The 23,179-nt window shown below is 40.5% G+C and overlaps 1 protein-coding gene across 1 annotated transcript; it reads left to right on the forward strand.

Moving 5' to 3' along the window:
- The first annotated feature begins 2,840 nt into the window (after positions 1-2,840).
- On the forward strand, positions 2,841-21,599 carry CLDN18 (claudin 18). Its single transcript, XM_007056967.3, has 5 exons — positions 2,841-3,240; positions 13,747-13,911; positions 16,561-16,669; positions 17,567-17,677; positions 18,953-21,599. Exons 1-5 carry the CDS (start codon positions 3,021-3,023, stop codon positions 19,128-19,130), a joined length of 783 nt encoding a protein of 260 aa, XP_007057029.1. The 5' UTR covers positions 2,841-3,020; the 3' UTR covers positions 19,131-21,599.
- The last annotated feature ends 1,580 nt before the right edge of the window (positions 21,600-23,179 follow it).

The following is a 23,179-nucleotide window of genomic DNA, read 5'->3' on the forward strand; positions in this document are numbered from 1 at the left end:
ACATTTTGCACGTTTGCTGAATTTGCCAGATTCTCTCAGTCAGAAACAAACAAACAAAAAATTCAAAAAAATCAGAACATTTCATTACTCTATTTTCTAAATGAATTGTTTCAATATTTTTATTCAAAATTACTTTTTGTTTTGAACTTTACTTTTATAAAAAAGGTAAAAAAAAGCCCCTCAAAAAAGAAACAAAACTGTTTGTTTTGGATCAGATGAAACATTTTGTTCAACTCAAAACCAAAGGTTTTGTACTTTTTCAGTTTGCTGAAAATTTCAAAAAAATGTTCACAAAAAGAAAAGGAGTACTTGTGGCACCTTAGAGACTAACCAATTTATTTGAGCATAAGCTTTCTCGTGAGCTACAGCTCACTTCACAAGTACTCCTTCTCTTTTTGCGAATACAGACTAACACGGCTGCTACTCTGAAACCTGTCAAAAAAATGTTTCAGATCAACTCGAAAAAATTGGTTTTTTGTTCAGACGCTGAACTGGCGGGTTAACAAAGGATGTCAATATTTCAGCCATAAAATCAGTGTCTTCGTCTCACAAGCACTTCCACCCTTACCCATCCCCATTTGTTGCATTCATTGTAGAAATTTAAGGCCCAGTTCTGACCTTAGCTACATGGGGACCAGCCACTCACCTGATGTAAACTGGTGCAGTTCTAGTAAAATCAATGAAACTATGCAAGTTTACACCAGCTGAGGTCCTTCTTGAGAAATCTACTAGTGCACAAGCAATTCACAAGAACTACCTGTGATTTGTGATTGTGCTAGAGATTCATAACGGGCCTTTTACAGGACTCTCAGCTACTATAACAGAAACTATAAAATACAGGCTAGAAAGGATTCTGTTTGCTGCCAGTCAGTCATTGGAGGCAGAAACTAGCGACTACCTGTAATTTGAAAAGTTCGATATCTTGGATTGTACAAAAGAACAGGGCACTATTCTGTGAGCGGATGTTCCCAATTATTGTGGGTTGGACAACTGAAGCAAACCTCTGTCGCCTTTGTTAGAGCAAGAAGAGAAAGCCATGTGAATCGGCTCAAAGGGCAGCCTGACATCAGCCTTTTCAGGGAGAGTGATCTAAACAAAAGGCACAGCTGCTAGCTAATTCTTGTGGCTGTTCTACCAGGATTACATATGATTTTGTATGGCTTCAGATGATAAAAATAGGCCTAGATGGTCCACGATCTTCTCCCAATATTCCTGCATGTAAATCTATATATATTGCCAAGCTCAGGATGTATTTGCTCCAGTGCAGCAGTGCACGTGAAGTGTTAAAAGGGATGTCCTGGGTAGTCATTATATAGGATACAGCGATGATAGCCAGTACATCATAACCCTCGTGTAAATCACCCATCCTAGTGATAACCTCACCTCTCTTTCTGGTAGCTTTCATTCTGCTTCGTAACGAGGCTATCATATTGACTATGTCTGCAGCAAAGAAAGGTTTCTTGATTGGATAAAGACAGAATTTGTTTCTAGGTCAGGGTTGAAGTAAATCAGTTGGAACAGTATATTAGATCAGAATTGATGAGCGTGAAGTCTGGAAGGTCCCTGTAACTCACAGCAATGCATTGGCAGAGCAGCATGGCAAATTTATATTGCTCCCCTGAGCAGAGCACTTCAGCACTGTGGGAAGAGATAATTAATTTCCTAATTCTCACCTCCCCTCAGCCTTCATCAACAACTACCAATAAAGTGGCGCTCTCCGAGCGGTCTGTTCTCCTCTCCGTGCATACATGGGTAATGCTCATTGATGCTGGCAGGTGTCACGCATGTATAGTTGGGGCTGAGGTATCACAGTGATGGGCACCTTAGAAATACCTGACTAAGTAGATAGACGGGTGGACAACTGACCTTCCCATTTGAATCATTTCTGTGTCAATTAATAGTTAAAGAAGATTTGGTAACCAGGCTTTATATGGAGAAATCCCCTGATGGTGTAAAACTGGTTCTAGGTCACACCCGCTCTTCCTGCCCTGTTATTGGGGTTGTTCCATGTGTGGTGGGGATGGCCAGGACATGCTTTGCTCTGCAGAACAGCCTCTTGGGGACTGTTTGATGCCAGCATGAGTCAGAGCAGCCCCAGTTCAGCTGCTGCCCGACCTCAGCGCTGGGGATGATGGTTGAAAGATGGTTGAAACTCAATTGTGCTGTTCCTTTCAGGTGCACTGAGGACAGCTCTGGTGCCCTGGAGTATCTAATCCATTCTGTTTTGTTCTTATTAAAACTCCTTTAGTTTTTCATGGCTGTTCTGATAAGACTTTGGCTTTTTCCTCTCTTGGTGACAGACCTTTTGAAGAACTCAAGTAAAAAATATATGTCCTGATTCTCCACCGCCTTTCACCTTGTGTAGACATTGCACCTGTGCCAAGTGAATGTAGAGTGGGCATAAATTGCTACTACCAACCTGATTTGGGAGTGTCTTACTCCCGTTTTGGATAGGGGTAAATAATAACAGAAGGAGCAAATCAGTGAGAATGAGACCCATGTTGTATGTGAAGACCTTTGGGGAATGCTGTGTTGGGAAGCACTGGCACGGTATGTTTACCCAAAAATAAGGAATTCATTTGTGGGTCTAGTTCTCCCTTGATCCCTCTTAACAGTAATGTGCCAACTACACAGAATAAGTGTAGCAGACTCCAAAGTGTTTAGATATGGGGAGAGGTGCAGGTGCATTCAGGAAAGGTAATGCTCCTCATAACTTTGTTCAAAGCGGGTTGCCCTACACTTGACCAGCAGTGACTGCTTAGCTCTGGGATAACAAGTGCTTCTAAAGGACAAAAGCTCCTACCTCTTGCCTCGCCAATGAAAAAACACACAACCCTACCCAGCAAGAGCGAAACTGGACTATCTTGCAAAAACACTTTGAGCAAATAAAGCCGCTGAACGGTCACCATCTGATAAGAGCAGCTGCGTTTCTGGTGGCTCAGTCAAGAGGACTTGAGTGCTCCCGTAAAGTCTACGGCTTCATTAGAGCTAGCTCAGATCCTGGCCAAGGGGGAGATACCATGTCAACAACAATCTGCCAAGTGATGGGCTTTGTTGTCTCATCTTTGGGTTTTGCTGGATGCATCGCGGCCACTGGACTAGACATGTGGAGCACACAGGATTTGTATGACAACCCAGTCACGGCCGTGTTCCAGTATCAGGGACTCTGGAGGAGCTGCGTGAGGCAGAGTTCAGGTTTCACAGAGTGCCGGCCTTATTTCACCATTCTTGGGCTACCAGGTAGGGGCAAAAGATGGACCCAGGTGAACCCCTGGAGTTTTCTTGAAGGATAAATATAATACAGTTTTCACTGAATAGCAGGAACTGATATTTTAAAGTGCTTTGCAAGGGGGAAAATTATCTCCAAAATACTTAGCACATGAACATAACAACACATGTATGTTGTGTTACCATAAATAATAATCTTGCAAATATTACAGATTGATGCATATTTGTCTGGTACCTATATTATTGTCCTCAACTAGAAGTAAATCAGCATAGCTCCATTGATGTTAATAGAGCTACACTGATTCAAATCAGCTGAGATATTGGCTCTTTGGATTTAAACACATATGAAATGGTGGATAAGAGCTGTTCAGTTATTTCATTTAACTGTTCCAGTGTTATTGGCTGATCATATTGATAATTTCCAGCACGAAACCAGTGGAAACATTTTCCCTCCAAAGGAAAGAGGATATCCTGAATTTTCTTGTTGAGAAAGCTGGTGCGGAACAGTGGGCATAGTGGAATTGGAGTGCAAGAGGGTATTTTTAATTACTCTTTTTTGTACATGGAGTTTTACTGGAAGGTTGTGGTTGGCTGATTGTTTGTTTTTTATTTTGGTTTTGGTTCTTCAGTCAATTTTTTTTATTGGGACAAAATGATCAAACTGATCTATGGCCTTTGAGGCACCTCATCTAAAGCTAATTTGGTTGGTTAGGGACAGGTGTATGAAAATTTCTGTTAAAATACGGCACAGTCCATATCCCATTTGGTTACTGTACTATTTACCCTGGGGCCTGATTCTCTACTGCTGAGTCACTTGTATAATAAGTTACACCCATGCAAAGTGAATGCAAATTTGGTGCAAAACCATTCTGATCCAGTAGCATTTTACAGTCACTTTGCCCAGGTGTAAATGGGCAAGGCAGTAAAGAACTCAGAGCAAGGGTGTGAGAGGGGTCAGTAGCAAACTCAGGAGTGTTGAAATCAGGGTACAATCCCTATTACCAAAACCATTTTATAAACAAATATCCAGACATTTTACGCTAGAGAAGTCACTTCTGCCTTTGAGCATTTGAGTAATTTACAAAGCACTAGCATGCACCGAGGCTGGATCAACATTAAAATTGATCGGAATTATCAGTATGATTCTCCATTACTTTATGCAGTCATTTATACCTGTGCAATGTGGAATAAAAAATTAATACTGTGTCACTGATTCAGTGGCATTTGACACCCATTTCTCCTTGCACAGGTGCAAATAACTGCCCAGGATACAGAGCTGTGGCAAATCACGGCCTTTTGTGTGCATATTGACTTGTGCAAAGCAGAGAACAGATCCTAGTGTTTCACACCTGTTCTGTTCATTTTGATGACTGACTTGATTCATGTCTGAGAAGTCACCAGAGACTGTACAGTTGAAGACAAACTTTTTTGCTTTTGTGTTTGTTGCTTGATAAAGTTCCGGGCATCCCCGTAAAGATATGATTTAATAAATACACCTGTGTTCATTCTGGATTATGACTGGTAGACAATGCATTATGTCCATTTTGAGAAAAAAGCATTTGAAGCTAGCTGTCCTGGAGTTGCTTTTATTTTAATAAATATCTATTTAATAAATATTAACAAAGCTGTACATGACTAATTATGGTTTAAGACAGCAATATATTTTCCCTTAGCTACAGTGATGATCAGGTTTGACTGCGCTGATTTATCATTGGCAAGAGCCAGTTCTTAATTAGATTACTCTTTAAGTAATGTAATAAGTAGAGCCTGTCAGGAATTTTTTAATGAAACATTTTTTTTGTAGGAAAAATGTCCATTCATTAAAATCAAAACTTTTTGCAGGAAGGCGTCAATTTTGACGAATTTCCTGTGTCTACATGTTTGAAACAAAAAGTTCTGTTTTTCAGTTTGAAATGACTTTTCATTTAGAAATTTAAACTAATTTATACTAAAATAATAAACACAAATTTAAAAGGTTAAAATCAAAATGAATTTCCAAAATGAAACATTTGGAAATTAATAAAATTAAACATTTTGATTGACTTGATCTGCCTTTTTTGGATTTTTGGTTTGTGAAAATTTTGAGATTTTTGACTTTTCATCCCAATTCAAGTCCCAAATCATTTTTCAAAATTTCAAAAATTTTTGCAGGATGGGAAACTTTTTTCCATCCATCTCTAGGAATAAGAAAATGTATTTAACAGTCACAAAAAGGTCATACTGCAAAAACAGAGGTTCGATCCGTATTATTCTCCATAGTGCATTGCTGAAATGTAAAGTTGGAATGACCTGGCTTTAAATTGTTTTTTTTTTTTAAAGATCATAGAAATTATAGAATCACAGAACTTGAAGGGACCTCGAGAGGTCATCTAGTCCAGTCCCCTGCACTCAAGGCAGGACTAAGTATTATCTAGACCATCCCTGACAGGTGTTTGTCCAACCTGCTCTTAAAAATCCCTAATGATATCCATATTTCGGTAATTTTAATTGGTAGTAGGGTTCCATTTTCATGTCTGTTCTGGTAAAAGGAGTACAGATGATGTTGCTTTAGATCAAATTATATCATTTTGTTCCACACAGCATTTAGGCCCAGATCTTCAAAGGTATTTAGGCACCTAACTCCCATTGGCGCCTAAATATCTTTGAACATGTGGATCTTCATACATATTATTCATACCAACATTAAAAAAATAAGTCTCTTTAATTTCTCTTTGGGTTGAAAAATACAATGATGAGCTATGATGGGAATTATTACAAATCATCAAAGGCTATTCAGCCAATCAGATTGCTTGATTGGCAGATCTTTCTGAAACATCCATTTTATGGATAATTCCATTGCTCCTGATTGGGAAAGGTGGGGGGATTTGTTATTTAATTTTAAAATATTTGAATGACTATTAAAAATCTGAGGTTAATTTATATCACTGGCTGGATTTTTCAAAGGGAGATATGTGCAATTGCATGGATGTCTTTTTTGTCCCTAACTTGTGTACAGAACCCCCTAATGTGTGCATGCCAATGAGGTGTGCAAATAGCCACTTGAGCAGCTGACTGTCCATGTGTGTTCAAATACCAGGTCTGTACACACTTCAGGTCTCTGTGCAAGATAGGTGTATGTGCATTTCATGAGCCTAGCTTTAAAAATATGGCCACTAAGTGCTCCTAATGACAACTTTTGAATGCTTTATACTCTCAGTTTGGACAAGACTAGAACCCTCCCGACCCTTCTACCTTTTAAACAACTGTCCTTTTAAAAGTAATTTTATTACAAAGATTTCTGATTGTTGAATACCTTCACCTAAAATTACAATGCTTCCTATCCCGAATGTTTTCACGTTACATTCCATCTTCAGGGTGAGTGATAGCACATGGACATTAATATGAATGGAATGTTATATCAACTCAGATAACTTTTTCTGTTGTCTTCTGCCTGATGTGAATTTGCAGAAATCACAATATAGGGCCAGGTTTCAGAGTAGCAGCCGTGTTAGTCTGTATTCGCAAAAAGAAAAGGAGGACTTGTGGCACCTTAGAGACTAACAAATTTATCTGAGCATAAACTTTCATGAGCTACAGCATCTGATGAAGTGAGCTTATGCTCAAAGCTTATGCTCAAATAAATTTGTTAGTCTCTAACGTGCCACAAGTACTCCTTTTCTTTTTGTGAATATAGGGCCAGATACTGCTGTAAATCAGCATAGAATCATAGAACTGGAAGGGACCTCGAGAGGTCATCTAGTCCAGTCCCCTGCACTCAAGGCAGAATTAAGTATTATCTAGACAATCCCTGACAGGTGTTTGTCCAACCTGCTCTTAAAAATCCCCAGTGCAATATATTCCAGTGCTTAACCACTCTGAGAGTTAGGAAGTTTTTCCTAATGTCCAACCTAAAGCCTCCCTTGCTGCAATTTAAACCCATTGCTTCTTGTCCTATCCTCAGAGATTAAGAAGAACAATTTTTCTCCCTCCTCCTTGTAACAACCTTTTATGTACTTGAAAACTGTTATCATGTCCCCTATCAGTCTTCTCTTCTCCAGACTAAATGAACCCAATGTTTTCAATCTTCCCTCACAGGTCATGTTTTCTAGACCTTTAATAATTTTTGTTGCTCTTCTCTGGACTTTCTCTGATTTGTCCACATCTTTCCTGAAATGTGGCACCCAGAACTGGACACAATACTCCAGTTGAGGCCTAATCAGCGCAGAGTAGAACAGAAGAATTACTTCTCTTGTCTTGCTTACAATACTCCTGCTAATACATCCCAGAATGATGATCGCTTTTTTTGCAACAGCATTACACTGTTGACTCATATTTAACTTGTGATCCACTATGACCCCCAGATCCCTTTCTGCACTACTCCTTCCTAGGCAGTCATTTCCCATTTTGTATGTATGCAATTGATTGTTCCTTCCTAAGTGGAGTACTTTGCATTTGTCCTTATTGAATTTCATCCTATTTACTTCAGACCATTTCTCTAGTTTGTCCAAATCATTTTGAATTTTAATCCTAGCCTCAAAAGCACTTGCAACCCCTCCCAGCTTGGTAACATCCACAAACTTTATAAGTGTACTCTCTATGCCATTATCTAAATCATTGATGAAGATATTGCACAGAACCGGACCCGGAACCGATCTCTGCAGGACCCCACTTGTTATGCCCTTCCAGATAACTACTCTCTGGGAATGATTTTCCAAACAGTTATGCACCTACCTTATAGTAGCTCCATCTAGGTTGTATTTCCCTAGTTTATTTATGAGAAGGTCATGCAAGACAGAATCAAAAACCTTACTAAAGTCAAGATATACCACATCTACTGCTTCCCCCCTATCCACAAGGCTTGTTACCCTGTCAAAGAAAGCTGTCAGGTTGGTTTGACACAATTTGTTCTTGACAAATCCATGCTTACTGTTATTTATCACCTTATTATCTTCTAGGTGTTTGCAAATTGATTGCTTAATTATTTGCTCCATTATCTTTCCAGGTACAGAAGTTAAGCTGACTGGTCTGTAATTCCCCAGGTTGTTGTTATTTCCCTTTTGATAGATGGGCACTATATTTGCCCTTTTCCAGATTTCTCAAATGTCTCCCATCTTTCATGACTTTTCAAAGATAATTGCTAATGGCTCAGATATCTCCTCAGTCAGCTCCTTGAGTATTCTAGGATTCATTTCATCAGGCCCTGGTGATTTGAAGACATCTAACTTGTCTAAGTAATTTTTGACTTGTTCTTTCCCTATTTTAGACTCTGATCCTACCTCATTTTCACTGGCATTCACTATGTTAGACGTCCAATCACCACGAACCTTCTTGGTGAAAACCGAAACAAAGACGTCATTAAGCACCTCTGCCATTTCCACATTTTCTGTTATTGTCTTTCCACATTTTCTGCTATTGTCTTCATTGAGTAATGGGCCTACTCTGTCCTCGGTCTTCTTCTTGCTTCTAATGTATTTGTAGAATGTTTTCTTGTTTCTTTTTATGTCCCTAGCTTGTTTAATCTCGTTTTGTGCCTTCGCTTTTCTCATTTTGTCCCTACATACTTGTGTTATTTGTTTGTATTCATCCTTTATAATTTGACCTATTTTCCACTTTTTGTGGGATTCTCTTTTGAGTTTTAGATCATTGAAGATCTCCTGGTTAAGCCAGGGTGGTCTCTTGCCATACTTCCTATCTTTCCTACGCAGTGGGATAGTTTGCTTTTGTGCCCTTAATAATGTCTCTTTGAAAAACTGCCAACTGTCTTCAATTGTTTTTCCCCTTAGACTTGCTTCCCATGGGATTTTACCTACCAACTCCCTGAGTTTGCTAAAGTCTGTCTTCTTGAAATCCATTATCTTTATTGTGCTGTTCTCCCTCCTACCATTCCGTATAATTGCGAACTCTATCATTTCATGATCACTTTCACCCAAATTGCCTTCCACTTTCAAATTCTCAACCAGTTCCTCCCTATTTGTCAAAATCAAATCTAGAACAGCCTCCCCCCAGTAGCTTTCTCCACTTTCTGAAATAAAAATGTGTCTCCAATACATTCCAAGAACTTGTTGGATAATCTGTGCCCAGCTGTGTTATTTTCCCAACAGATGTCTGGGTAGTTCCATTTCATAGCTCCATTGCAGTCATATAGACAATGGCCACTCTCAGTGGCACTATGCTGATTTATACCAGCTGGGGATCTGGCCTATCACATGTTCTCTAACACACTCCATTTCCAAAGACAAGGGACTTGAGCCACAAAGAGGCTATAGGCTGAGCTGAGGAGGAAATGACAAGGGGAGTGGAGGAGCCTAAGCCCCACCCTTCAAAGGGATTTATGCCAGAGGGAGGCGAATGCACGGACTACAGTTGTGTCTGGCCCCTATGTGGGATAGAAGAAAATGAGGTATCTTGTTCTCTCTCCCACACACCTTCCATACCCATGTGGGGTGGGATATAACTTAGTGCATAATAATTCATTTTTTCTTCTGTTGGCATGAACAATGTATTGGAAAAACTCATGACATGTCAGTCATCCCCTAGCAAAGCAATGTCCCCTCTTGCCTGGTCTTCTGCAGCTCAGCTACACAGGGACAGTGCTCTACTGCTGTTTTTAAAATAAAGGACTTACCACCTCAAGGGAGTCAATTCCTTAACTCAGGTCTCAATCCTCCAATCCATGCTGGACTTCACTCAGAGATTTTTCTCCACAATGACTGCAGGGTTAGGACTAAAGTGTTTTGAAACATAGAGCGCAATCTATGGCTGTTCTATGGCTGTGTCACACCAGACCAGAGGCACAGAAAGCAACTGGAATGTACCAGTTTATCTGATCCAGAATGTGCTAGTGACGTCTGAGAATCAGAGCAACCCTCCTATCCTCTTATTCGCACCCAAATATTGTAATATTTTATCGGACATTTGTAGGAAGCACTGAGGGGAGAGCTTATCACTCCCTGAGAGGAAACCAGAACTATTGATTCTATTCAATAGTGGCTTACTCACAGCTACGGAGTATTAATTTCACCGGTTGTCACTCAGCCAGCAGCACACGCCTTGCTTGGTGATATCTCAGGCAATTTGTGCTCTCACTGAAACCAAAGCGGTTGAAATGAAACTTCAGCCTTTGTAAAGAAAAATGAGTAAAGGAACATTGTACTTTTCTTCTTGCTTCTTCCTCCTGCTCTGCACCAAATGCCTCGTGAACACCCTTCAGGGCTGATAACACTTATCCATCAGCCTCTTGATTTCTGATGAATAATAATGAAATCACACCTCTGTGCTGATGAGTGGGAGGCTGAAAATACCTGGTTTATTAACACTTGTTATCAGCTGATAAGGACATACCTGATGATCAGAATGAGTCATAGCAAAAATAACCTGGGATTGTCAATACAGCCCAATCCCACTGAAAGCCATGGTTATTTCAGGTTGGGTCTCTCCATGTGTTCAGTGCTGCTTGTCATGTTCATCTGTAAGTGAGTCACTGCGCCAAGTTGACAAAGCTATTGGTTCTACCCAAACATGAGGTAACCCACCTAATGGCAGGGAGTCTAATGTTCTTCTACATGGTCCCCTGACCACCTCCCCACTTAACATGGCTCAAGGGGGTAGGGCAAGGCTGGCAGAATTGCAAAGATTTCCCTTTCACTCCTTGCCAACTTGTTCTGCAGTGTAATTTTTCTAAGGTAGCTATGTCAGCTGTTCTGTGATTGTGGGACAACAAGTTGTCCTTGTGGTATCAAATGTGAAAAGAATAATTGAAAAAAGGCTACCTCATAACTCTTGGAAACACTCTTTAAAAACTTTAAAATCACCAGAGAATGGCACCGAAGAGAATGCCCTCTGTACTATGGCTTCTCCTCTGTGCAATGCCACATAGTTCACTTCTGGCTCTTTTCCATATAGTACCTTCTCTCTCATGGTCAGTTCATATATGCCATCAACTGATGACCATTCAGGTCAATAGGAGTCTTTACCACAGCCCGCACCAGCTAGTAGCAGCCCACAAGGAGCAACACATGATCTGGGAACATTCAGAACACAGTACCCCTCCAGCCACTCCCCCTTCCTTTACTAGGCTCACTCTGTATGCGGAGCCTAGGCTATGGAGTAGTGTAGAAGATGGCTATTCCAGCTCTGTGCCAGCTGCGAACACCTGCATACCAAGAGAATTCCCAGCTGATGAGATCAGACTGGAGACTCTCGTCCTCTTGGTCTCATGAGTACGCTTGTTCTTGCAGAAACACAGGTATTAATACCCATAACAGCATTGACATAAATAGAACTCAGTCATTGGAATGTTCATGGAATGACAAAAAGAGGCCCAAATGTACCAAAATCAAATCACAAATGGTACTTTACAAACATATTTGTGACTGCATCCTCCCGTTATTTGACCATCTCTGTTATTCTGATACCTTCTCATCTCTCATGGGGTCTTCAACAACTGGTATGAATACTGGCACAGACATTATTGCCAATAAACGTCTGCAGCCAAGTGTGAAATTGTGGATGAGGTGAAATAGATGCCATTTCATGAGAAAGACTTCTTGATATTCAAACACCCATACACCTTCTTTTTTCTCTGCTAGAGAGAGAGGCAGCTTGAGGGATGTTAAGAGGTGTTGCTGTAGATGAGTCACAATAAGTTGGTTTACAGTTGGGAACCAACATACAGTAGCTTTGTATGAGAGCGTGTGTCAACTCTTCAATCTGCTTTTCAGAATTTGTTTGCTCAGTTGAAGCCTTATGTGAAAAGGGGTTGTTTGTGTGACTTCTCAGCATTGGCATAACTTTCTGCATAAATCACAAGCTGCTGCTCTTTGCTCTGCACCACTCCACATGCTCACTTGCCATGAGCAACATCTGGTACCAACCAAATCTGCTTATCTCATCACCAGCCAGTGAAATAAACATAACACACCCCTCTGACTTACTGTAATAAAACACCAAAGAGAATAAAGCCACCGTGAGGTAGCCATATTTCTTTTTATTGCATTTTTTAAAATTGCTATACCTGGTTAATCCTTAGTTTTGTCTCTGGATCTCCAACAATGGAGCAAGTCTAATACCTGAAAAACAGTGGACCTCATTGTCTCCCATGCCCTGCACCTTGTGTTGCCATTCACACCCATGAAAAGTGAGTGTGAAATCCTACTTTCCTGATTTTAGTCATACTTTGCAATAGCCATGCACAGCTGTAAATAGAGACTCTAGATCAGTGGTGGGCAACCTGCAGCCCGCAGGCCGCACGCGGCCCATCAGGGTAATCTGCTGGTGGGCCACCAGACAGTTTGTTTACATTTGCACAGCCGCCCACAGCTTCCAGTGGCCGCAGTTCACCGTTCTTGGCCAATAGGAGCTGCAGGAAGTGGCGTTTAAAATCTTAAAATCTGTTGGCCATGGGCTTCACCCCTGCAAACCATTCACAATCTGGCCCATGCTGTCTCACAATTTGTTTCAATTTCCAATTTGCACTTTTGAATTTAATTGAATATATAAAATAAAGTACATTTCAAAACAAAAAATCATTTCAAAATGAAAAATCACAGCTTTCTGTTCCCAAAATGTCCATTTTGACATTTTTGTAACTGTGTTCCTTTTTTTTTTTTGAAGTAAAATTTCACCAAAATCAATAAATTTTCATGAAAAATGTTGGTTTTGTCAAAAACCGGCATTTTCTTATGAAAAACTGTTTTGACAAAAAAAATTTTTGAACCAACTCTACTCACACCATTTGAAAAGGGGGAATCCTGTAAATGATAAAGATAAAGATGCAGATTTGCAAAGGTATTTAGGTGCTCAAAGATGCTGACAGGCCCTTAACTGCATCATTGGTGTCTAAACACCAATATAAATTGGGCCCAAATTCCATTTAGAGCTAACTGGACCATTTGTGATGTATCTGTGGGCCAATCTCATTCTTCCCTTGCTTCTTACAGTGTGGGACACGAAGCTCACTCCTATGTGGAAGAGCACCTAGAAGGTCAACATGCCAGGTTCAGAGTATGCTCAATGGGAATAGTTCATGGAGACACAGATTTAACATCTTTCCTCAAGAAATGCTACTCAGGAAATGATTGTTTCCCTCACCCTAGAAAAATGCTTTCATCTTCACAAATATTTTTCTTTGCAAATGTTCAGATTTTCCTTAAAAAGGTAAAAAACCCAAAGCTGAAAATATTTCAGCTTTTGGCAACTGAAAAGCTTAAAATTTAAAACCAAAAATGTTCAGGTTTTTTGGCTGCTAAAAGCAAAACCAAAAAATGTTGGGTTTTGGTTTATCGATGAAAACCTAAAATGGCTTGACAAAAACAGAATTTTGGGGATGAAAATTTTCCTTTTTGTTGAAAAGCCCATGCGCCGGTGAAAAATCTTTTTTGATGGAAAATGTCCAAACAGCTCCATCAGCTCTTCTCTGAGAATTCATTTGGTTGGAAACAGCAATGCCTGCTGTGGGCCATGTTGGCTATCCCCAGCCGCAGCCTGGATTACACCCCCATGTTATGTAGTCAAATATTTTTTTCCTTGCTTGTTTTGCAGCAATGTTCCAGGCTGTGAGAGCCCTAATGATCGTGGGCATCGTCCTGGGTGCCATTGGCCTCCTTGTGTCCATTTTCGCCTTGAAATGCATTCGAATTGGCAATATGGAGGACTCCGCAAAAGCCAACATGACTCTAACCTCTGGCATCATGTTTATTGTGGCTGGTAAGTCATTGTGCTCTACACAATTTCTTCTATTATGTGCAAAGCTCAGCAAGCAGCTGAATTTAAGATTGAGGAAGTCTTTGTAAAACAAAAAAGCAAAGGAACAAATACAGTCAAGATGCACAGGGAACAAATGTTTCAGAATTGCAAACTGCAGTGCTACCAACTCTGACAATATTTCTGGTGTTTTTATTAAGGCCTCAGCTCCCAGAGTCATGTAAATATATGAGAACCTCAGTTTTCATTTAATAAAAATGTAAGTTTCTAGCTTTCATGGAGATGGAAATCAGCACGAAAACATGAACCCTAAAAGCTCAAAAACCAGACAACAAATAAAAAGATCCCAGAAATTATTACTTTTAAAATGTCATGATTTTTAAGACAGTTTCATGATTTTTGAATATTTGGGACTGCCAATAAAATCTAGTCATTCTTGTCTTCCTCATGTGGGCAATCCCAGAGATTCAAATAACATGACTTACATCAATAAATAAGCAGAATTTACCCCTGTATTTGCACTAAGCAACCAACCGTGAAAGTGGTGATGCTTAAGGGAATTTCTTCATCACAGATTTACCCACAATCCATTGCAGGTGAGTAAAGAAACTGAGTCCATATTCTCACTGAAGCTGGAATGTATCAGCAGGATTGTTGTAAGCAAGACACGAGAAGTAATTCTTCCACTTCACTCCGTGCTGATAAGGTCTCAGCTGTAGAACTGTGTCCAGTTCTGGGTGCCACATTTCAGGAAAGATGTGGACAAATTGGAGAAACTCCAGAGAGGAGCAACAAAAATGATTAAAGGTCTAGAAAACATGACCTATGAGGGAAGATTGAAAAAACTGGATTTGTTTAGTCTGGAGAAGAGAAGACTGAGAGGGGACATGATAACAGTTTTCAAGTACATAAAAGGTTGTCACAAGGAGGAGGGAGAAAATTGTTTTTCTTTAATCTCTGAGGATAGGACAAGAAGCAATGGGCTTAAATTGCAAGGGCGATTTAGGTTGGACATTAGGAAAAACTTCCTGTCAGGGTAGTTAAGCACTGGAACAATAGCCGGGAAGGTTGTGGAATCTCCGTTACTGGAGGTTTTTAAGAATAAGTCAGACAAAAACCTGTCAGGAATGGTCTAGTTATTACTTAGTTCTGCCTTGAATGCAGGGGATGGGACTAGATGACCTATTGAGGTCCCTTCCAGGCCTACATTTCTATCATTCTATGAAGGCCTGATTTCTGCAATGCTTACACAGGTTGAGCACTTACTCAGGCAGGTTGTCCCAGTGACCTCAAACAATACAGTTCAAGCATGTACAATATACACTGTTTGGATGAAAGAAAGGGCTTCAAAAATGTGGGTTCATTTTTGCATTTAAAATACATATAATTTTACCCACTGGCTTCACAGGGAGCAGAGTTACGCCAACAGTGAAAGTTTCTGCAAACCCCACCCATATATTCTACATTTGTGAAATCACTGAAAGACAATGAATGGAAGATATTATCTATCTAAAATACAGGCAAGGCCTCAGCTACCATGTGGCATATTAGAGCTGGAGAGCAAAGTCAAAAGGAAGGATAGTTCAATGGTTAGATCTAGCCTAGCCTTCAGGAGACCTGGCTTTGATTCCTTGCTGTGCTATAGACTTGTTGTGTGACCTCAAGTAACTCTCTGTAAAATGGGGATTTTTGCACTTCCCAAAGTCACCGAGGCTCTGGGAGGATAAATGCATTAAAGACTGTGACATGCGCAGATACTAGAATAATGGGAGTGATTTGATTCCTAAGATGGAAACACCACTGATTTCTGTGGTCCTGGCTCCTCAAGCTCTCCAACTCCTGCCATCAATAAAGTCCTACTTGCATTTTTATTTGGCTATTAAAACCCATTTGATTTCCACAGCCCCCAAATTTTCAGTTGTCAGCATGCTGCAAATAGAGGGTCTTAAGGGGAGCCAGAGGCCCTGGCAGCTGGATAAAGGATAGGTGGGGCTTTTGGAAGGTATCCCCTGGTTGGCAAGCAGGGGACTTTTGAGGACTTTGGTAATGTGATGGGTTCGAGTCTTTTCCTTCCCGCTTTGGGGCAGGGATATCTGTGACTTCAGATTTGCAAGAGGGATTTTTGGATTCCTCATTCACAACCTCAGAAAACTTTCATAGCTTCTATTTGCACCCTTTCCCAATATCCCAATGGCTGTGAAATGATTTTTTTCCACATGAAAATTTTAGATGACAATGGAAATACTTTCTTTGAAGTTTTTCACTGAAAAACCAAAATCTCAAAAACGGGGGGGGGGAGATGGTTTTCAGCAATCAGGATTTACATGTCTCAAAATGGTTTTCCGTTGAGAAAAGGTTGAACTGAAAAAATCTACCAGCTCTACTAGAGAAGGTTTTTTTGGGTGGGGGAAAGGGAGGGCTGGGTTCTAATGAATGCTTTGATTCCAGAGCACTCCATTATGGAGCAATTCACATGGAAACCTGACAATTCTTAGTCTCAGTGCTTCTGCCATTGTATAACTTGTGCAAAATGAGTGCAGTCGAAATGGTAGGTAGCACTTTACTCCCATTTTTTCAGAGATCTGAATGACTCCCTGACATATAAGGTAGTGGGGAATCTTGCTCCCAGGCCCATATTATCTCTGTTCCCAGGTCTATGTGCTATTGCCGGAGTGTCCGTATTTGCCAACATGCTGGTCACAAACTTCTGGATGTCAACAGCCAATATGTACCAAGGATCGATGCAGACAATCCAGACAAGGTAACCTTCTCCTTTTGGAAGAGCAGTCAATGGGAGGTCAGTATAGCTCAGGAGAAGAATGTTAGCATTGGCATGCAGTAGCCATGGCTGCCCCAGAATCAACAAGCATGTAGTGATGGCATGTACTCTGTGTTTGCAGATCAGTTCTGATGCTATGGCTAGATGGATTTATCAGGCCAGATCTTTAGCTGTGATGAGTGCACAGTGTAGTTTACACCACCCTTGGGATCTACTCTATCCAAAGCCAGTTCCCCAAGCACATACTCAGCCTGCTGTAATTTGTACCAGCTGCCAATGGTCCCTAGAGGCTATTACAGCAGCTGAGGACAGGGCTGCCCAGTAATGTCATTTTTTGAGTATGCCTGCAGGGAAGGGGGCGTGCCTGATGTAGAAGTAACTATAGTGGTGATATGCTACTTGCTTATTCTCCTGCTTGGGGTGAGACTGGGGAGGTGTGGAGGTCCTCCTATGACTGATTAATCCCGCTTTAAGATCTGATCCAAAGCCCAGTGTAGTTAATGGTAGTCTGTCAATTGCCTTCAGTGGGCACTTTGAAGGTTGAAATGAATAAACAAGCAACACAAACAATGTAGCTGAGGGATGTCCATGCTCACCTATCCAAACCAGAGGAGTAGGGAGAACGCATCCGTCCACTCTACAACATGGATAACACTTGTGCGGCTGGGGTGGGATATAGTCACTCTCATTCCTTTTGGGACAGAGGGAAATCTGAAGATAAAAACTAAGAAAGACCTCTGCTAAGAGAGACCAATGTGGTAGAAGAGACTTCGTGTTCCAGGAGAGAATTCTGTATCTTAAACACACTTCGAAACAAATTGCATGGGGAGTTCCTGCACCCCTACAGCATTACGGGCCCTTTGTCTTTTTATTTTGTAGGTATACCTTTGGTTCAGCCTTATTTGTTGGCTGGGTTGCTGGGGGCTTGTCCCTGGTAGGAGGCGTTATGATGTGCATTGCCTGCAGGGGACTGGTACCAGAAGAAACCAAGTAAGTCCCAATGCTTCTAAGTTGGAAGCTTTGCTGGTAATGAAACAGTGTTTGATTGTGCACTAGGAAGTGATGGACAGTCTCCTGCGGGGTTCATTATTTTATGGCACATCACAGATCTCTAGTTTAGATTACCCTGGCAAGCACTGGATGTGCAAAATGTATATAGCCCATGGACCAGATACGTAGTAGCTGCAATCATATAGCACACCCAGGTTACGAAGGATAGAATGATTAGAGCTTGGCAATTTTTTTTCAGAGAATAGTAATTTGACTGAAAAGTGCATTTTGGGGGGCAAACTATATGCAAATTCAGGCTGAATTTTGGCATAGTTTGGCCAAAAAAAGATTTAAAAAAAAATAAAAATATTTCTTTTTGATTTTTTGTTTTGAAACTTTTTGTTTCATTTTGAAATTTGGTCACTTTAAAAAAAAAACAAAAACAAACAAACAACGGCGAAAAAGAGCCAAAAAGAACCAAAATGAAAACCCAAAAAGCATTCATAATGGATTCACAAACATTAATTTTCTCAAGTTTTTCAATACAGTGAAACATCTAGAAAAAAATTGGTTTGGATTTGAATTCAACCAAATTGGTGGGAGGCAGGGGGGAGGGATTTTTCATTTTGGCCCTGGAACTCAAAACCAATTATTTGCTCAGCTGTAATCATGATGTCTGTGGGCCGCCTGAGAATACAGTATACTTACTTGTATAGTGTTGTTTACTTACATGAGTCACATGATATTGTTTCTCTTCCATGACTGGGTGATATATGTATCAACAAAGTATGAATTGCAATTTTTACAATCAAACATACAGTTCAAAATGTGCACTATGACTATGTTGGTTGGCTAACTTTGTTATATACATTACAGCATGAGTTGCAAATTGTGTAACTTGTCATAGAATCTCTGAAGCCAAAGGAGCGAGGACAATTTACACCAGATGCAAATCTGCCCCTGTATGTTTCATTGTTACATTTTCAATCTGTAATTCAAACAATCTGCAGACCAGGAATTATTCGTGGAAGAAACTGGTGAAGCATTTCAAATAACAAATTTAAAGGAGAGAATTTTGCAATCTGTTTGTGGACATTTGGCCCTCATCTTAATCAGGGCCTCCAAGTGTTACTATCATACAAATAATAGGAATTAATATAGCGCTTAATCAGTTGCATTAAATCCAGGAACTCACAGGAATAAAGTTCACAGCAGAGTGGATATTGGAGGTTGTCACAGAGTCTGCATTGCCGACATATTTTATTTCTCTTTCAGTTACAAGGCAGTGTCCTACAATGCATCAGGACGGAATATCTCCTACAAGACTGCGCCATATAAGGCTGGTACTGGCTACGAATCTGAAGCCAAAAGTAAAAAAGTCTCAGCATACAATGACACTGCTCGTAGCGATGATGGGAAACGCTCATACCCTTCAAAATATGACTATGTCTAGAAGTCCTTCAGGGGTCAAAGATACACTATTGTTTTATAACACTTTGCAATCCAAAAACAAACCAAAAAGAGTGCTTAAACAAGAGGCACATAGGCCTGTACATAGGTTCACTCTTTCTTATTTTGTTTGGTTTACTGTGGTGAGGTGTAGGGCATTTTCATTGGTTGTTAACGTGACCTTGATTTGACTTTGTACTGGTGTCCCCAGTATGACGAAGTCCATAAAAAAAGCAGTGTGTGTTCTTCTAGTTGTTCTCATACTTAAAAGAGATGGTTAGTATTTCAAATAGAGCTTATGAAAGCCAAAAGCATGGTTCTTCCATGCACCGTTTTCTTTCTTTTAATTGATTTACATTTCTATTTAATAACAGAACACAGCTGGAGTTTGCAACCCATGTAAATCAATCACGATCACATTTTTGTTTGTGACTAAAAACTAAATAGCACTGAGAGCAGGCATGATAGGCCTTTGCAAGGCAGGTTGCTAAACCTAAATCTCTGTGCTGACTAGTAACAAAAGGCAATTGTCTCCAGAAACGCTGGTGGCTGATCTTAATTACAGAGCAGTATGGAAAAACAGCACCACACCACTTCATTCCCCACCTCCCCATTCAATTTCACGCAAGGTATAGAGAGTTGTCTCTTGTTTTTTTCAGATCCTGGAGACCTTAACGTAACCTCTAGTTATAGTCAGAGAAAGCGACAATGCTTTGCTTAAATGATAGTGTATCTTTGCCCTAGCTTTGTAACCCAGCCCTGCCACCGCAGGTTAAAGAGCTAAACAATCATTGCCTGCTGTGTTATATGCTGTGTGCTTTAACGAAATTCCAGTGGCCTTTCTTTAAGCAGAGTGAGCATAGACAGGCAGATCCCACATTTGTGCTTGGTCATCACTTGTACCCAGACACTTCCTTCCCTGGTACTGTAATGTATTATATGATGCTGATTTGGTGTGATATTTAATTTGATTTACCTTACTTAGACGTTAGATGTAACCTGTGATACCAAAGTGTATTTATTTCCTCTGATCCCATCAGGGAATATACATAATCCATTGTTATTCGCAGGCATGGTATTTTCTGTGAGAGCTGAGAACCTTTGTGAACAACTGGTATTCCTGCAGATGTCATCTTTAATGAAGCCAGAGAAATTTCTCATTTAGAATTAATTAGAGTTACATTTGGAGCAGGAATCCCATAGAGCATTAGATGTGTAACTCTCTTCACTGACATTAGGGCTTCCTTGTATTAATTCTTCCCATACTGATTTAAATATTAACTCCTTAAAGGGTCACTATCCTCTTCTCAGTGGTCAATTTGACAATACAATCTGCTTGAGTCCTCAAGGCCAAGAGCACAAAAAAGAGACCTGGCTCAGTCAGAGGATGGGAAGCATCATCTGTCATCTGAGCAGGTCTGACTCAAGGGGTATCTTTGATGGGTCTCTGAACAGTGACTCGTTGGCAGAGTGAGGATCCTTCTCATAAGGGGCCTTGATGGTTTAAAGGGATAAGCAAAAGAGGGATCCTAGAATCCCTTCCCTCCCAAGCAGCCATTTTGATAGCTAGCTGTGATGGGATTTTGCTCTCGTTCTTAGTAACAGTCTGAGTTCTCTATATCCACTAGCTTGTGAACTCAGCTGAAATGGAACAGAAATGAAGGCAGAATATTTCCCCAACAATTTGATCCTTTTAATGTCTGGAGGTATTGACGGTGTCACCTTTCAACACACACTGGTTGTGTGTCTATTAAACTCCTAAGCACAGTGTATCATGAATCTCCTTACTCACACTGCGTGTAGTCCACACACACACGTGCACATGGCCCATCACAAGACTGAAGCCCTGCAGTGAGCCCATGCTGGATGGGTCCCCAGGTGGAGTGGCTATGCACCCCATGTGTATCTCCACACTAGCTCCAAATAGGAGAGTGTATAAAGGGAGTTTAGAGGTGGGTTGGAGTGGAGCCACAAGAATCCAGAGGGCCAGAAAGGATGCATCCGTTGTGGAAGGGCAGCAGCAGCACAGAGGCTGTGGTGAAGCCACAAGGCTCAGCGGAGATGAACTGCATCCCCTAACCCTAGTGCAGAACCCTAAACAAAGCCTTATTGTACTGTGTTGGGATGGGAGTATGTGAATGTCACCAATTAAGTACAAAGAATGCTCACTTCCTTAAACCCAGAGGCACAGAAGGTATAAATCTGCATAGGAATATTGTATTCAATGGAGATATGCTGATTTACACCACTGGAGGACTGGGATAATTATGTTTATAGGCCCATTTAGTTACATGGCACTAAGATGTTTGCTTTTTTTTTTTTTTTTACTAATATGTTTGTTATTTTGAAGACTAGATTTTCATACAGCTCTGATACATATTTTGCTTTTCTGTCTGTGTTTTGCATGCTGGAAATGTGCTCCATTATGTTTTTGTTACTTGAATATTAAATAAAGTGACTTTAAGTTCAAAAAGTGTTAGTTGATTTATTTGGCTTTCGTTTTGTCATTCCCTGAAGCTAGGTAAACAGTAGCCATTAATGTCCCTGCATTACTAGATTAATTCTGGCTTTAGACGCCTCAAGCTCTGAGGGATGTGATCTGCAAAAGAGGGGAAAATGGGTCTTGTTTTTTGCTTCTTCTGGTGTACAAAGAAGAACTAGAAGGGGTTTTGTTGTTGGGTTTTCAAAGTTTCTTTCCTGCCTGTTGTTACATTGGAAATTCAGTTTTATATGTAGGGTTGCTTTGAGGTCTAATAATATGTTCTCCAAAATGTGCTCCATACAGAACACTGAATATGGATTTGGAATGATCAATCAGGAATCTACACCTGAGCTTTCAAGGGTTAAGTGAATCAGAGCATCAGATCCAATGACTCCATTTTGTCCAACAAACTCAAAGAACTGTCATATTACTTTTGCAAGATCTATTGCTGCCTGTTACCAGGGAATCCAGCCATGCTCTTATTAAAAAGCAAATAAGTCACATATTAGCAGATGGCTGCTTTTACTATGTAAACACAGAGAACCTGCAACGGCAAAGCACAAGAAAGGTTTCTTCTGATAACAGAGTTTCAGATGGCTGCTGGTTTTCACCACGAGTCTGGTTCACGTGCTCATTATGTGAAAGTGCAAAAGGTATTTTGGGTTTGCTTGTCATTTCCTGCTGGGCAGCTAAAGAGTCTAATCCCATACAGTTGGAAAGCACAACCTGATCTCCAAGAGATAGGATGGATCTTTCAGCCAGTTGTACTGTTACTGACATGGTTCATCATCATATGAATATGAGAAACAACCTAACTCAGACTTCATTTACCTTTAATGAACAGTTAAAAATATATTCTGGGACACTAATAGAAAATCCAACAGAGATGCTACTGTAACCCACCTGTGAGTATATGTTATGGGCTCCTCTGTGCCCGATCTGCAGAGGATATGTATCTATTACAGCCCAAACTAGCAATTGCTGACTCTTGAGCTTTACCTACAACAGCTCATGTTCTTATCTGTGGAGGTTCCCAGTTCAGTCCCAAGTGTGTCCATCAAGATAGCATCAGTCACTTTATCACAATGCCACAGGGTTGATTCAGTTCTGCAAACCAATGGATTTACCCCGGCATAGAACTGAAGTAACATAGTGGTGAATTAAGCCTCCAGTTTCCAAGCCGCACCAAATCAAACAGTTGGAAAAAAACCAATGACCAGCTGACTGTGAACAATCCCCGAATCACAGAAAACATAGGTCCTGATCCTGCAAATCCTTATGGACGGGTTTAACCAAACCCATGTGAATAGGGCCATTGAACTCAGTGAGTCTACTTGCAGCTATAAAGTTAAACATCTTTGCAGGATTGGGGCCATAGCCAGTTCAGGCTCTGCCCCTGACTAGCACTCAAAAGCTCTTCAAGGAAAGGGATCATTAGAAAAACAAATACTACTGAATACTTCATTGTGCTTTGAATGGGACAAAAATTGTTGGTATGCTCCCACTTCTGCTGCTAGATTCCATCAGAGGAGAGACTGAAAGGACTGGAACTGTTTAGTTTAGATAGCAGT

Source organism: Chelonia mydas, chromosome 9 (assembly GCF_015237465.2).
Source record: "Chelonia mydas isolate rCheMyd1 chromosome 9, rCheMyd1.pri.v2, whole genome shotgun sequence".
Classification (NCBI taxonomy): domain Eukaryota; kingdom Metazoa; phylum Chordata; order Testudines; family Cheloniidae; genus Chelonia; species Chelonia mydas.

What these genes read in the sequence shown, in the direction of transcription:
- CLDN18 (XM_007056967.3), top strand. Translation starts at nt 3,021, where the DNA reads ATGTCAACAACAATCTGCCAAGTGATGGGCTTTGTTGTCTCATCTTTG. An exon ending in CATCATGTTTATTGTGGCTG is followed by an intron (nt 13,912 to 16,560) that starts GTAAGTCATTGT and finishes CTCTGTTCCCAG; the next exon opens with GTCTATGTGCTATTGCCGGA. An exon ending in CTGGTACCAGAAGAAACCAA is followed by an intron (nt 17,678 to 18,952) that starts GTAAGTCCCAAT and finishes TTTCTCTTTCAG; the next exon opens with TTACAAGGCAGTGTCCTACA.